The sequence below is a fragment of the Oncorhynchus keta genome, chromosome 26, assembly GCF_023373465.1.
Source record: "Oncorhynchus keta strain PuntledgeMale-10-30-2019 chromosome 26, Oket_V2, whole genome shotgun sequence".
Lineage (NCBI taxonomy): Eukaryota > Metazoa > Chordata > Actinopteri > Salmoniformes > Salmonidae > Oncorhynchus > Oncorhynchus keta.
The window spans coordinates 20,512,977-20,527,976 of NC_068446.1; the positions used below are offsets into that span (position 1 = coordinate 20,512,977).

Below are 15,000 nucleotides of genomic sequence, written 5' to 3' on the forward strand. Positions count from 1 at the left end.
TTAGACAGAAGGTGACAGTCTAAATAACAGTGGAGGTTTAGACAGAGGTGACAGTCTAAACAACAGTGGAGGTTTAGACAGAGGTGACAGTCTTAATAACAGTGGAGGTTTAGACAGAGGTGACAGTCTTAATAACAGTGGAGGTTTAGACAGAGGTGACAGTCTAAATAACAGTGGAGGTTTAGACAGAAGGTGACAGTCTAAATAAAAGTGGAGGTTTAGACAGAAGGTGACAGTCTAAATAACAGTGGAGGTTTAGACAGAGGTGACAGTCTAAAAAACAGTGGAGGTTTAGACAGAAGGTGACAGTCTAAATAAAAGTGGAGGTTTAGACAGAAGGTGACAGTCTAAATAACAGTGGAGGTTTAGACAGAGGTGACAGTCTAAACAACAGTGGAGGTTTAGACAGAAGGTGACAGTCTAAATAACAGTGGAGGTTTAGACAGAAGGTGACAGTCTTAATAACAGTGGAGGTTTAGACAGAGGTGACAGTCTTAATAACAGTGGAGGTTTAGACAGAGGTAACAGTCTAAATAACAGTGGAGGTTTAGACAGAGGTGCCCTACTGGCTATAGTACAGTATTACAACCCCTACAGATACACACAGGCCTGGTAAGCACAGATAAAAGCCATTAAGTCTCAGTGTTGTGTGGTGGTAAAGGAGAGCAGTAGGGCTGTGGGATCTCACTAGTATACATACTGTAAGCCTCTTAGCACTGCTGGGATAATACAGGAACACAGGACAGAACTGACTGCCACAATCCACACCGTCTGACTACGACTACACAATGTGTGTGTGTTCTGCAGTGTGAGCTAGGAGAGCCCAGTGGAAGTACAGGGGGAACAGTGAGCAGGGCAGATTTTGACAACGAGGCCCCCTCCCTACCGTTAGGATCTTTGGTTTTTAGAGAGGTGTCAGAGATGGAGTAGCAGGCGCAGAATAGCTATGAGGTTATGAGGATGGAGTTATTAGCTGATGAAACAGAGAGATGTTTAACTACCATGTTTAATAAGATCATAAAGGAGACGGAGAGTTATGGTGCATCCTGACAACGGTCAAGGTCAACTGGAATGACGCACACCCACACACCCACACACCCACACACCCACACACCCACACACCCACACACCCACACACCCACACACACATACACACATACAGGTGTGCACATGCACATACATACACTCTCTCTCCCTCTTACCAATCTCTTCGTTCTAGTATTGTCAGTCCATGCATGTTTGTTCGTTCACCAGCAGACCACCGCCAGCCATGCATCACCAAGGCACCACACTGCATGCAATGCACACACACCCCTGCCACCACACTGCATGCAATGCACACACACCCCTGCCACCACACTGCATGCAATGCACACACACCCCTGCCACCACACTGCATGCAATGCACACACACCCCTGCCACCACACTGCATGCAATGCACACACACCCCTGCCACCACACTGCATGCAACCAGCACCAAGCAAAGAGGAAATCCCACCCACTCTAATTCACATACACAGCGACTCCACCCACACTCCCACAAAGCCACGGCACAGCACAGCACAGCACAGAGCCAAAGCCACGGCACAGGATATGCACAGGCAACACCATAGCACCAAAGGGCACACAGGCACACAGAGCTGGACTCACTGGGTGTCTCTTGGGGACGTCATATACCCCCTCCTTCTGTTGACTGGTCGGAACCTGGACAACCAACCAACCAATCACCACACAACAGCCCACCAACCACACGTTAGCTTTTGTTAACATGACAACCTTAATGTAATGTACTAGAAAGTACCGGTTGCAGGAAATACCAAAGCAATACAAGACTATAAAATAAAGCCTTGCGTGACAGTCAAATGTAGACTAAAGCCTGGACATTGTCAGGACTGACGGACAACATTAACTGAGAATGACAAGTCTCTTATGGCTTGCATCTGAGTGTGTGTCTGTGCGTCTATATGTGCTCATGCATGTGTGTGAGAGTGATGTAATCTGTATTCAAATCTATGAGTTGAGGCTTCATTCCGAGTAATCTGAGGACTATCAGCAGCTCTCTCCCTCTCCCCGTCTTCTATCTCTCACCCTCTCTCACTCCCTCTCCCCGTCCTCTCTCTCTCCCCCATCCTCTCTATCTCCCGTCCTCTCTCTCTCACGCTCCCTCTCCCCGTCCTCTCTCTCTCACTCTCTCTCTCCCTGTCCTCTCTCCCTCTCCCCGTCCTCTCTCTCTCACTATCTCTCTCCCTTTCCCTGTCCTCTCTCTCCCCATCCTCTCACTCTCCCTCTCCCTCTCCCCGTCCTCTCTCTCTCTCCCCCTGTCCTCTTTCTCTCCCCGTCCTCTCTCTCTCTCCATCTCCCCGTCCTCTCTCTCTCACTATCTCTCTCCCTTTCCCCGTCCTCTCTCCCCCCCATCCTCTCCTCTCCCTCTCCCTCTCCCCGTCCTCTCTCTCTCTCCCCCTGTCCTCTTTCTCTCCCCGTCCTCTCTCTCTCTCCATCTCCCCGTCCTCTCTCTCTCTCTCTCCCTCCCCCCCGTCCTCTCTCTCTCTCCCCCCGTCCTGTCTCTCCCTCCCTGTCCTCTCTCTCCCCCGTCCTCTCTCTCTCTCCCTCCCTCCCCAGTCCTCTCTCTCTCTCCCTCCCCGTCCTCTCTCTCTCTCCCCCCCTCCTCTCTCTCCTTCCCCCCCGTCTTCTCCCTCTCCCCGTCCTCTCTCTCTCTCCCTCCCTCCCCCATCCTCTCTCTCTCTCTCCCTCCCTCTGTCCTCTCTCTCTCTCCCCCCCGTCCTCTCTCTCCCTCCCGCGTCCTCTCTCTCCCCCCGTCCTCTCTCTCTCTACCTACCCCTTCCTCTCACTCTCTGTCTCCCCCTCTCCTCTCTCTCCATCCCCCATCCTCTCTCTCTCCCTCCCTCTGTCCGCTCTCTCTCTCCCCCATCCTCTCTCTCCCTCTTGCGTCCTCTCTCTCCCTCCCCCGTCCTCTCTCTCCCTCCCCCCTCCTCTCTCTCTCTCCCTCCCCGTCCTCTTTTTCTCTCCCCCGTCCTCTCTCTCTCTCCCCCGTCCTCTCTCTCCTCCGTCCTCTCTCTCTCGCCCGTCCTCTCTCTCCCTCCCCTGTCCTCTCTCTCTCGCCCGTCCTCTCTCTCCCCCATCCTCTCTCCCTCCCCTGTCCTCTCTCTCTCTACCCCGTCCTCTCTCTCTCCCCATCCTCTCTCTCTCCCTCCCCATCCTCTCTCTCCCTCCCCCCCGTCCTCTCTCTCTCTCTCCCTGTCCTCTCTCTCTCCCTCCCCCGTCCTCTCTCTCTCCCTCCCCCGTCCTCTCTCTCTCCCACCCCCCGTCCTCTCTCTCTCTCCCTCCCCGTTCTCTATCTCACTCCCCGTCCTCTCTCTCCCTCCCCCATCCTCTCTCTCTCTCCCTCCCCCATCCTCTCTCTCTCTCTCCCTCCCCCTGTCCTCTCTCTCCCTCCCCCATCCTCTCTCTCTCTCTCCCTCCCTCTGTCCTCTCTCTCTCTCCCCCCGTCCTCTCTCTCCCTCCCGCGTCCTCTCTCTCCCTCCCGTCCTCTCTCTCTCTCCCTCCCCCCTTCCTCTCTCTCTCTCCCTCCCCCTGTCCTCTCTCTCCCTCACCCCATCCTCTCTCTCTCTCTCCCTCCCGCGTCCTCTCCCTCCCGCGTCCTCTCTCCCCCCGTCCTCTCTCCCTCCCTCCCCCCGTCCTCTCTCTCTCTCTCTCCCCGTCCTCTCTCTCCCCCCGTCCTCTCTCTCTCTACCTCCCCCGTCCTCTCTCTCTCCCTCCCTCCCCCCGTCCTCTCTCTCTCTCCCTCCCTCCCCTGTCCTCTCTCTCTCTCCTCCCCCGTCCTCTCCCCTCCCCCATCCTCTCTCTCTGTCCCTCCCCCGTCCTCTCTCTCCCTCCCCCTGCGTCCTCTCTCTCTCTCCCTCCGTCCCCTCCCCCACCCTCTCTCTCTCCCTCCCTGCCCATCCTCTCTCTCTCCCCCATCCTCTCGCTCTCTCCCTCCCTCCTCCATCATCTCTCTCTCCCTCCCCCATTCTCTCTCTCTCCCTCCCTCCCCATCCTCTCTCTCTCTCCCTCCCCTGTCCTCTCTCTCTCTCTCCCTCCCCCATCCTCTCTCTCTCCCTCCCTCCCCCATCCTCTCTCTCTCTCCCTCCCTCGTCCTCTCTCTCCCTCCCCCGCATCCTCTCTCTCTCTCCCTCCCTCCCCCATCCTCTCTCTCTCTCCCTTCCCCATCCTCCCGCGTCCTCTCTCTCCCCCGTCCTCTCTCTCTCCCTCCCCATTCCTCTCTCTCTCTCCCTCCCCCTGTCCTCTCTCTCCCTCACCCCATCCCCTCTCTCTCTCTCCCTCCCTCTGTCCTCTCTCTCTCCCCGTCCTCTCTCCCTCTCGCGTCCTCTCCCTCCCGCGTCCTCTCTCTCCCCCCGTCCTCTCTCTCCCTCCCCCGTCCTCTCTCTCTCTCCCTCCCTGTCCTCTCTCTCCCCCCGTCCTCTCTCTCTACCTCCCCCGTCCTCTCTCTCTCTCCCTCCCTCCCCCCGTCCTCTCTCTCTTTCCCTCCCCTGTCCTCTCTCTCTCTCCTCCCCCGTCCTCTCCCTCCCCATCCTCTCTCTCTCTCACTCCCCCGTCCTCTCTCTCCCCCTGCGTCCTCTCTCTCTCTCCCTCCCTCCCCTCCCCCACCCTCTCTCTCTCCCTCCCTCCCCCATCCTCTCTCTCTCTCCCCATCCTCTCTCTCTCTCCCCCATCCTCTCGCTCTCTCCCTCCCTCCTCCATCATCTCTCTCTCCCTCCCCCATCCCTCTCTCTCCCTCCCTCCCCATCCTCTCTCTCTCTCTCTCTCCCCCCCATCCTCTCTCTCTCCCCCTCCCTCCCCATCCTCTCTCTCTCTCCCTCCCCTGTCCTCTCTCTCTCTCTCTCCTCCCCATCCTCTCTCTCTCCCTCCCTCCCCCCTCCTCTCTCTCTCTCTCCCTCCCTCCCTCATCCTCTCTCTCTCTCCCTCCCCGCATCCTCTCTCTCTCCCTCCCTCCCCATCCTCTCTCTCTCTCCCTTCCCCATCCTCTCTCTCTCCCTCCCTCCCCCGTCCTCGCTCTCCCTCCCCCCGCGTCCTATCTCTGTCTCTCTCTCTCTCCCTCCCCCGTTCTCTATCTCCCTCCCCGTCCTCTCTCTCCCTCCCCCATCCTCTCTCTCTCTCTCTCCCTCCCCCCATCCTCTCTATCTCTCCCTCCCCATCCTCTCTCTCTCCCCATCCTCTATCTCTCCCTCCCCGTCCTCTCTCTCCCTCCCCCTGCGTCCTCTCTCTCTCCCTCCCTCTCCTCCCCCACCCTCTCTCTCTCCCTCCCTCCCCCATCCTCTCTCTCTCTCCCCCATCCTCTCGCTCTCTCCCTCCCTCCTCCATCATCTCTCTCTCCCTCCCCCCCATCCTCTCTCTCTCCCTCCCTCCCCATCCTCTCTCTCTCTCCCTCCCCCTGTCCTCTCTCTCTCTCTCTCTCCCTCCCCCATCCTCTCTTTCTCCCTCCCTCCCCATCCTCTCTCTCTCTCCCTCCCCTGTCCTCTCTCTCTCTCTCTCCCTCCCCCATCCTCTCTCTCTCCCTCCCTCCCCCATCCTCTCTCTCTCTCCCTCCCTCATCCTCTCTCTCCCTCCCCCGCATCCTCTCTCTCTCCCCTCCCTCCCCCCTCCTCTCTCTCTCTCCCTTCCCCATCCTCTCTCTCTCCCTCCCTCCCCCCGTCCCCCATCCTCGCTCTCCCTCCCCCCCAGTCCCTATCTCTGTCTCTCTCTCTCTCCCTCCCCCGTTCTCTATCTCCCTCCCCGTCCTCTCCTCTCCCTCCCCCATCCTCTCTCTCTCTCTCCCTCCCCCATCCTCTCTATCTCTCCCTCCCCATCCTCTCTCTCTCCCCATCCTCTATCTCTCCCTCCCCGTCCTCTCTCTCCCTCCCCTGCGTCCTCTCTCTCTCTCCCTCCCTCTCCTCCCCCACCCCTCTCTCTCTCCCTCCCTCCCCATCCTCTCTCTCTCTCCCCCATCCTCTCGCTCTCTCCCTCCCTCCTCCATCATCTCTCTCTCCCTCCCCCATCCTCTCTCTCTCCCTCCTCCCCATCCTCTCTCTCTCCCCCCCCTGTCCTCTCCCTCTCTCTCTCTCTCCCTCCCCCATCCTCTCTCTCTCCCTCCCTCCCCATCCTCTCTCTCTCTCCCCCCCTGTCCTCTCTCTCTCTCTCTCTCCCTCCCCCATCCTCTCTCTCTCCCTCCCCCCCCCATCCTCTCTCTCTCTCCCTCCCTCATCCTCTCTCTCCCTCCCCCGCATCCTCTCTCTCTCCCTCCCTCCCCCGTCCTCTCTCTCCCTCCCCCCGCGTCCTATCTCTGTCTCTCTCCAATATAGAGTGGCACAATGTGGTCTTATCAGAGAGAAACATGCAATAAACTGGTCTGTCTGTGGTTGTGTCTCAAATAACAGCATATTCCTCATGTAGTGCACTACTTTTGGCCAGAGCCTGGGTTTTAGGGTATATTGAGACACATCCATAGAGACAGAGAGAGAGAGACAGAGTGATACAGGTCTCTATATGTGTTATCTGCGTTCTGTTCGATTAACTGATGATTTATTGTCCCTGACGTGTCAGACTAACAAACTAATCCACCTGATTGATCTGTTGTGAATGGAAACGTAAATAAAAACCTAATGGGACAAACATTTCTGTCCATCATAACAGTCTGACGACCACAGATTTACCCGGCCAGGCCACAGATTTACCCGGCCAGACCACAGATTTACCCGGCCAGGCCACAGATTTACCCGGCCAGACCACAGATTTACCCGGCCAGGCCACAGATTTACCCGGCCAGACCACAGATTTACCCGGCCAGACCACAGATTTACCCGGCCAGGCCACAGATTTACCCGGCCAGACCACAGATTTACCCGGCCAGACCACAGATTTACCCGGCCAGACCACAGATTTACCCGGCCAGACCACAGATTTACCCGGCCAGACCACAGATTTACCCGGCCAGACCACAGATTTACCCTGCCAGACCACCCGTGATACAAGTTGGAATTCGTCATCCTCAGGAGATGATGTGGAAACCAGCCACTAGGGTCAACGGTGAGCGCTGTAACCTTCAAGTAGGTTTCGGTTTTGCTGGGCGGAAGCATCTGCCTCTGGTGCCAAAGGTTGCAGCGATAGAAAGTTGTTTTTGAGATTTGGTTTTAAGCCTATACCAAACCATAACCCTTATCGTAACCATTCAGAGTTAACACCTAACCTTAACCTTTCAGAGTTAATGCCTAAACTTAACCCTAACCTTAACCATTCAGAGTTAATGCCTAAACTTAACCCTAACCTTAACCATTCAGAGTTAATGCCTAAACTTAACCCTAACCTTAACCATTCAGAGTTAATGCCTAAACTTAACCCTAATCTTAACCATTCAGAGTTCATGCCTAACTTAACCCTAACCTTAACCATTCAGAGTTAACACCTAACCTCAACCATTCAGAGTTAACACCTAACCTTAACCATTCAGAGTTAATGCCTAAATGTAACCTTGAACACTTTGAAATGTAACGTTTGGAACAACTTTGAAATTTGACATTTGAGTAACATGACGCGAGTTTGTGAGAGCAAGTTGGATTTACCAACACCTGAGTCCTCTCTCCACCATCTCTCCTCCCTCTATCTTCCCTAATCACTCTCTCTCTTCTCTCGTTCTCCTGTTTTATTTTATCTCTCTCTCTCTCATCCTTCTTCATCTCTCCATCTCTCAGATTGTTTGTTTCTAGAGGCAGACATCTTTTGGCTCTGTGGCACACTTCTAACACGTCTTCTCGCATGTGTGTTTATGAGTGTGTGTGTTCGTGTGTGTGTGTTATAGCGCGCTCTATTTTCAATCCATTTTATTTAAAGATCAAACGAAAGCCTGGTGATTAATCTTTCCCCCTCCCTCATTCCCACTCCCTCTTTCATCTCCGCAGGAAAAGAGAGGAGGGAAAAGAGGAAGAGGGGGAAGGAGGAGGGGTCTGCCTTACTCACAGGCCAAGAATAACACCACACACACCTCCCCCATTTCCTCATCGCCTGGAGGTGCACCCAGTCCCCCTGAGGAAAGTACCCAGAGAAAGGCCATCTCCCCTAGGATAAACTTAGTCAGATAGCCCCTGATCCCTCTCTGGACACTGGGTCTGCACCACTGCATGTTGTTGGCATAGTCTATTACCAGTCTCTGTTTCCTATGTTTTCCTGTGCATGCGTGTACATTTTTCTCTCAGGTTTCAGTTGTGTGTCTGTCAGTAGTGAAGCTGTAGGGGATGTTATTATCTAATCATCTCTATTCCCATTGGAACCATGCTCCTGTCACTCATACAACTCCACCAATAAAATCCAAGCAGAGGGGAGGGGCTTGTACCTGATAAATGCTCTCTTCTGATTGGTCACGGATGGGCTCGTGTCCCGCCTCAAACACAATGTACTACAACACCGGCAGCAGAGGGAGGAGAGGAGAGGAGGAAGAACGAGAAAGAGAAAAATAGGAAATAGGAAATAGAAGAAAAAGGAAAAGGAAAGACTGAGAATAGGAAGCAAAGATGTGATTGGTCAAACAGAATCATCTGTGGGTCCCGCCCCCAAGCAATCCCAGATAGATACCCTCAGACACAGACACACACACACACAAAACCACAACCACACACAACTCAGTCTGTCTGACAAGAACCCTGGGACTCCCCCACAATCCCGCGCAGACACAGAGAAACAGGCAAGGCGATTGGAAGAAGCATTAGAGAGAAACATTATGATTGGATAACAGCATTATAGAAGCATTCTGATTGGTGTTTAGAAGTTACCTGGTAGACCGGATCCTCCAAATCTTCTTCCAGAATAGTCTAAAGACAGACGGACGGACGGACGGAGAAGGGGAAGAGAGAAGATAGAAGAGTAGAGAGGGGAGCAATAGAGTAGAGAGGGGATAGAAGAGTAGAGAGGGGTAGACGAGTAGAGAGGGGATAGAAGAGTGGAGAGGGGATAGAAGAGTAGAGAGGGGAGAAAGAGAGTAGAGAGGGGATAGAAGAGTAGAGAGGGGAGAAAGATAGCAGAGAGGGGATAGAAGAGTAGAGAGGGGATAGACGAGTAGAGAGGGGATAGAAGAGTAGAGAGGGGATAGAAGATATGAGAGGGGATAGAAGAGTAAAGAGGGGATAGAAGCGTAGAGAGGGGATAGAAGATATGAGAGGGGATAGAAGTGTAAAGAGGGGATAGAAGAGTAGAGATGGGATAGAAGAGTAGAGAGGGGATAGAAGAGTGGAGAGGGGAGAAAGAGAGTAGAGAGGGGATATAAGAGTGGAGAGGGGAGAAAGAGAGTAGAGAGGGGATAGAAGAGTAGAGAGGGGAGAAAGAGAGTAGAGAGGGGATAGAAGAGTGGAGAGGGGAGAAAGAGAGTAGAGAGGGGATAGAAGAGTAGAGAGGGGAGAAAGATAGTAGAGGGGATAGAAGAGTAGAGAGGGGGTAGAAGAGTGGAGAGGGGATAGAAGAGTAAAGAGGGGAGAAAGAGAGTAGAGAGGAGATAGAAGAGTAGAGAGGGGATAGAAGAGTGGAGAGGGGATAGAAGAGTAAAGAGGGGATAGAAGAGTAAAGAGGGAGAAAGAGAGTAGAGAGGGATAGAAGAGTAGAGAGGGGATAGAAGAGTGGAGAGGGGAGAAAGAGAGTAGAGAGGGGAGAAAGAGAGTATAAAGGGGATAGAAGCGTAGAGAGGGATAGAAGAGTAGAGAGGGATAGAAAAGTAGATATGGGATAGAAGAGTAGAGGGGATAGAAGAGTAGAGAGGATAGAAGAGTAGAGAGGATAGAAGAGTAGAGAGGATGGAAGAGTAGAGAGGATAGAAGAGTAGAGAGGGGTAGAAGAGTAGAGGATAGAAGAGTAGAGAGGGGATAGAAGAGTAGAGAGGATAGAAGAGTAGAGAGGGGTAGAAGAGTAGAGAGGATAGAAGAGTAGAGAGGGGTAGAAGAGTAGAGAGGATACAAGAGTAGATATGGGATAGAAGAGTAGAGGGGATAGAAGAGTAGAGAGGGGGTAGAAGAGTAGAGGGGAGAAAGAGAGTAGAGAGGGGATAGAAGAGTAGAGAGGGGATAGAAAAGTAGAGAGGGGAGAAAGAGAGTAGAGAGGGGATAGAAGAGAGAGAGGGGATAGAAGAGTAAATAGGGGAGAAAGAGAGTAGAAAAGAGATAGAAGCGTAGAGAGGGGATAGAAGAGTAGAGAGGGGATAGAAAAGTAGAGAGGGTAGAAGAGTAGAGAGCGGATAGAAGAGTAGAGAGGGGATAGAGAAGTAGAGAGGGGGTAGAAGAGTAGAGAGGGGAGAAAGAGAGTAGAGAGGGATTGAAGAGTAGAGAGGGGATAGAAGAGTGGAGAGGGGATAGAAGAGTAGAGAGGGGTAGACGAGTAGAGAGGGGATAGAAGAGTAAAGAGAGGGTAGAAGAGTAGAGATGGGATAGAAGAGTAGAGAGGGGAGAAAGAGAGTAGAGAGGGGATAGAAGAGTAGAGAGGGGATAGAAGAGTGGAGAGGGGAGAAAGAGAGTAGAGAGGGGATAGAAGAGTAGAGAGGGGGTAGAAGAGTGGAGAGGGGATAGAAGAGTAGAGAGGGGAGAAAGAGAGTAGAGAGGGGATAGAAAAGTAGAGAGGGGATAGAAGAGTGGAGAGGGGAGAAAGAGAGTAGAGAGGGGATAGAAGAGTAGAGAGGGGAGAAATATAGTAGAGAGGGGATAGAAGAGTAGAGAGGGGTAGAAGAGTAGAGAGGGGATAGAAGAGTAGATAGGGAGAAAGAGAGTAGAGCGGGGATAGAAGAGTAGAGAGGGGATAGAAGAGTAGAGAGGGGAGAAAGAGAGTAGAGAGGGGATAGAAGAGTAGAGAGGGGAGAAAGATAGTAGAGAGGGATAGAAGAGTAGAGGGGGTAGAAGAGTAGAGAGGGGATAGAAGAGTAAGGGGGGAAAGAGAGTAGAGAGGGGATAGAAGAGTAGAGAGGGGAGAAAGATAGTAGAGAGGGGATAGAAGAGTAGAGGGGGTAGAAGAGTAGAGAGGGGATAGAAGAGTAGAGAGGGGAGAAAGAGAGTAGAGAGGGGATAGAAGAGTAGAGAGGAGAGAAAGATAGTAGAGAGGGGATAGAAGAGTAGAGAGGGGATAGAAGGGTAGAGGGGTAGAGGAGTAGAGAGAGGATAGAAGAGTAGAGGGGAGAAAGAAAGTATAGAGGGGATAGAAGAGTAGAGAGGGGATAGAAGATATGAGAGGGGATAGAAGAGTAAAGAGGGGATAGAAGAGTAGAGAGGGGATAGAAGATATGAGAGGGGATAGAAGAGTAGAGAGGGGATAGAAGATATGAGAGGGGATAGAAGAGTAGAGAGGGGATAGAAGATATGAGAGGGGATAGAAGAGTGGAGAGGGGATAGAAGAGTAGAGAGGGGATAGAAGAGGAGAGAGGGAGAAAGAGAGTAGAGAGGGGATAGAAGATATGAGAGGGGTAGAAGAGTAAAGAGGGGATAGAAGAGTAGAGAGGGGATAGAAGAGTAAAGAGGGGATAGAAGCGTAGAGAGGGGATAGAAGATATGAGAGGGGATAGAAGTGTAAAGAGGGGATAGAAGAGTAGAGATGGGATAGAAGAGGAGAGAGGGGAAAAAGATAGTAGAGATGGGATAGAAGAGTAGAGAGGGGAGAAAGATAGTAGAGAGGGGATAGAAGAGTGAAGAGGGGGTAGAAGAGTAGAGATGGGATAGAAGAGAAGAGAGGGGATAGAAGATATGAGAGGGGTAGAAGAGTAAAGAGGGGATAGAAGAGTAGAGAGGGGATAGAAGAGGAGAGAGGGGAAAAAGATAGTAGAGAGGGGATAGAAGAGTAGAGAGGGGGTAGAAGAGTAGAGATGGGATAGAAGAGTAGAGAGGGGAGAAAGATAGTAGAGAGGGGATAGAAGAGTGAAGAGAGGGGGTAGAAGAGTAGAGAGGGGATAGAAGAGTAGAGACGGGATAGAAGAGTAGAGAGGGGGTAGAAGAGTAGAGAGGGGATAGAAGAGTAGAGAGGGGATAGAAGAGTAGAGAGGGGATAGAAGAGTAGAGAGGGGATAGAAGAGTGGAGAGGGGATAGAAGAGTAGAGATGGAAGAGGAAAGCCAGGAAGATCAGTGTAGTTGACAGATAGAGGCAGCAGCACCAAGCATTCCCAACAGATAATCACATAGTACACACAGAACAGCCCTGTCGCCTCCTCTTAATTATGAGTGTGTAAGTGAATGTGAGGTAAAAGTGAACGTGGTTGTGTGTACCTGGTACACAGCCTGTTCACACTGTTTGTCTTTCTGGGCTTTCTTCTCCATCTCCTCCCTCTGTTTGATGTCATAGATGAGCTGGAACAGGTCCCGGAGGTCCAGGATCACTGGTTCTGCCTGGGAGGTGGAGAGGAAGTAGAACACTGTTATAGCTCTGTGGGTAACCAACCAGGTCACCCCTGATACAAGTCAGTATTCGACGTTCATCCATGGCTGAGGACGTCGGGAGAATGACGTGAAAACCCGCCTCTAGGGGCAACAGTGAGCACTGTTACTTTCAAATAGTTTTCAGTTTTTCTGGGGCGTTATGGATGGGCTCGGGGATGGGCGTACAGAGTTAATACCTAACCTTAACCCTTATCTATACCATTCAGAGTTAATGCCTGACCTTAACCCTTACCTTTACCATTCAGAGTTAATGCCTAATGTTAACCTTAAACAAAAATGTGACTTTTGGAACAACTTTGAAATGTTTGAGAAACATGGATGAACGTCTAATTCTGACGTGAGACTGTGAGAGCTGGTTTTAACACACACACACATATAGAGGCATATACAGGCTGGCGCACACTCTCACACACACAAGCATGAGCATACACACACACACACACACACACACACACACACACACACACACACACACCTCACAGTGTAATAAAGCATTAGGATGTGAGGTCTTAGTTTCACTATGAACAGATTCGGAGCAGAGAGCTGGGGATTCTGAGGGGTGAGCCTGGGGAACAATGAAATATAGATCATGTTTAATATTTGATCGAGGCATAACAGGGAGTTCCCAGACTGTGTTCGGACATCACCAGTACAGTGTTGCGTTCCAACATGTTCCTACTTCCTTCCTACCCCATCTGAACTCTGATTCAGTCTTCGATAAATCATGTGGTGTGGGTCTCAATCTCTTCTCTCCTTTCCTCTCTCGCACTTTCTCTGTTCCCTCTCTCTTCTCCCTGTATATAATTAGTAGTGAACAGACATCTCTCTTGTCGTCTCTGTCCTCAGAAAACACTACAAGGACGGAACTCTCCTAGCACACCCAGAGGAGTACATGGCAGCTTGCTGGGTTGTTCTGTTTCCCAGGGCGCCAGGTCAGTTCCTGGGAGGATTGACGGGTCGTTAGAGGTGATGACACACTCACACACTCATCGAGTCGCTACGGGAAATCAATATGGCAGCAGAGAGCAGAGACAGCCTCACACAAAACACAGACACGAGACACAGACAGCAACAACACAGAGAGAATATAGACACACACACAGCAGAGCAGACGGGGCTCTCTGTCTGTAGAGGGCTGATTCAAGGATCAGTATCTTAATGTGAACAGGACAATGCTCCCTGCGGCAAGCAGAGGACAATGGAGAGTCATGGACAACAGAAAAGCACACAAAGGCACGTACACACACACACACACACACACACACACACACACACACACACACACACACACACACACACACACACACACACACACACACACACACACACACACACACACACACACACACACACACACACACACACACACACACACACACACACACACACACACACACACACTGTGTGGTACTCACAGACTGTGCTGTCTTGATGGCTACGAAGCGGTGGTTGCCCTCTTTCCCACAGACATAACCAAAGGCTCGGTGGTCTGTGATGTCCTTGGCGATGTAAGAGATCTCATGGACCGCATGGTGGTGCTGGAGGACCTGAGAGAGACCAGGCAGAGAAACACAGTCAGAGACTGGACCCCTGATCTAGAGATAAAAAGAAGAGAGGAAAGAAGGGAGGAGAGAGAAGAGAGAGAGAAGAGAGAGAGAGAAGAGAGAGAGAACGGAGAGAGAGAGAAGAGAGAGAGAGAAGAGAGAGAGGAGAGAGAAGAGAGAGAGAGGAGAGAGAGAGAGAAGGGAGAGAGGAGAGAGAGAGGAGAGAGAGAGAGGAGAGAGGAGGGAGGAGGGAGAGGATCTGGCAGTACTTATTTTCAGAGCTCAGACAGCTCTCAGCAGGAAGTGGCCCTCACACACCCCTTGCCAAATTGAGGACAGACGGAGGGAGACAGTCACACTATTCCCTGTGAGCCTCTGTTGTGTTGTTGTGCCAGGCAGGAAGAAGGGGGATTAGACCTCCTCAACCCACACACAGACACACACACACACACACACACACACACATATCCGCCTGCTCGTTTAACAGTCTTTAGTTCCCCTGCTCTCCCCAGTTTAGCCAGAGCGTTTGCGCCAGGGAGGGATGGCTGTGCCCATGGCAGATGGCACTGGTTGTCCCAGAGAACGGGAGACGGGACTGACTCTACCCACACACTCACGCATACTAACACTGACTTCCAAACACACACAAACACACACAGCACGCTCAAACATGCATACCGATGCCACACATACACCCACACACATCCGTGTGTGTGTGTGTGTGTGTGTGTGTGTGTGTGTGTGTGTGTGTGTGTGTGTGTGTGTGTGTGTGTGTGTGTGTGTGTGTGTGTGTGTGTGTGTGTGTGTGTGTGTGTGTGTGTGTGTGTGTGTGTGTGTGTGTGTGTGTGTGTGTGTGTGTGTGTGTGTGTGTGTGTGTGTGTGTGTGTGTGTGTGTGTGTGTGTGTGCGTGCGTGCGTGCGTGCGTGCGTGCGTGCGTGCGTGCGTGCGTGTGCGTGCGTGTGTGCGTGTGTGTGTGCGTGCGTGCGTGCGTGCGTGCGTGCGTGTGCGTGCGTG

General features: G+C 52.2%; 1 protein-coding gene and 1 long non-coding RNA gene across 48 annotated transcripts in view; one reads left to right on the forward strand and one right to left on the reverse strand.

Moving 5' to 3' along the window:
- LOC127912014 (uncharacterized) overlaps window positions 1–576 on the forward strand; it is a 2,642-nt gene extending 2,066 nt beyond the window's left edge. For 11 of the 18 annotated variants that reach the window (XR_008080105.1, XR_008080104.1, XR_008080089.1 and 8 more), the window contains one exon: window positions 108–159. This is a non-coding gene — a long non-coding RNA (uncharacterized LOC127912014). Of the gene's footprint in view, window positions 1–71; window positions 264–289; window positions 374–399 lie in introns of those variants that run through there. The other 7 variants (XR_008080093.1, XR_008080100.1, XR_008080101.1 and 4 more) reach the window with 6 other exon arrangements.
- Window positions 1–15,000, reverse strand: part of LOC118371672 (disabled homolog 1-like) — a 114,722-nt gene that overhangs the window by 17,119 nt on the left and 82,603 nt on the right. For 21 of the 30 annotated variants that reach the window (XM_052480340.1, XM_052480339.1, XM_052480337.1 and 18 more), the window contains 5 exons: window positions 13,858–13,989; window positions 12,272–12,391; window positions 8,818–8,856; window positions 8,382–8,444; window positions 1,652–1,705 (listed from right to left, as the gene is read on the reverse strand). In XM_052480340.1, the coding sequence (XP_052336300.1) occupies window positions 1,652–1,705; window positions 8,382–8,444; window positions 8,818–8,856; window positions 12,272–12,391; window positions 13,858–13,989 (408 nt within the window). The remainder of the gene's footprint in view (window positions 1–1,651; window positions 1,706–8,381; window positions 8,445–8,817; window positions 8,857–12,271; window positions 12,392–13,857; window positions 13,990–15,000) is intronic. The other 9 variants (XM_052480353.1, XM_052480351.1, XM_052480346.1 and 6 more) reach the window with 4 other exon arrangements.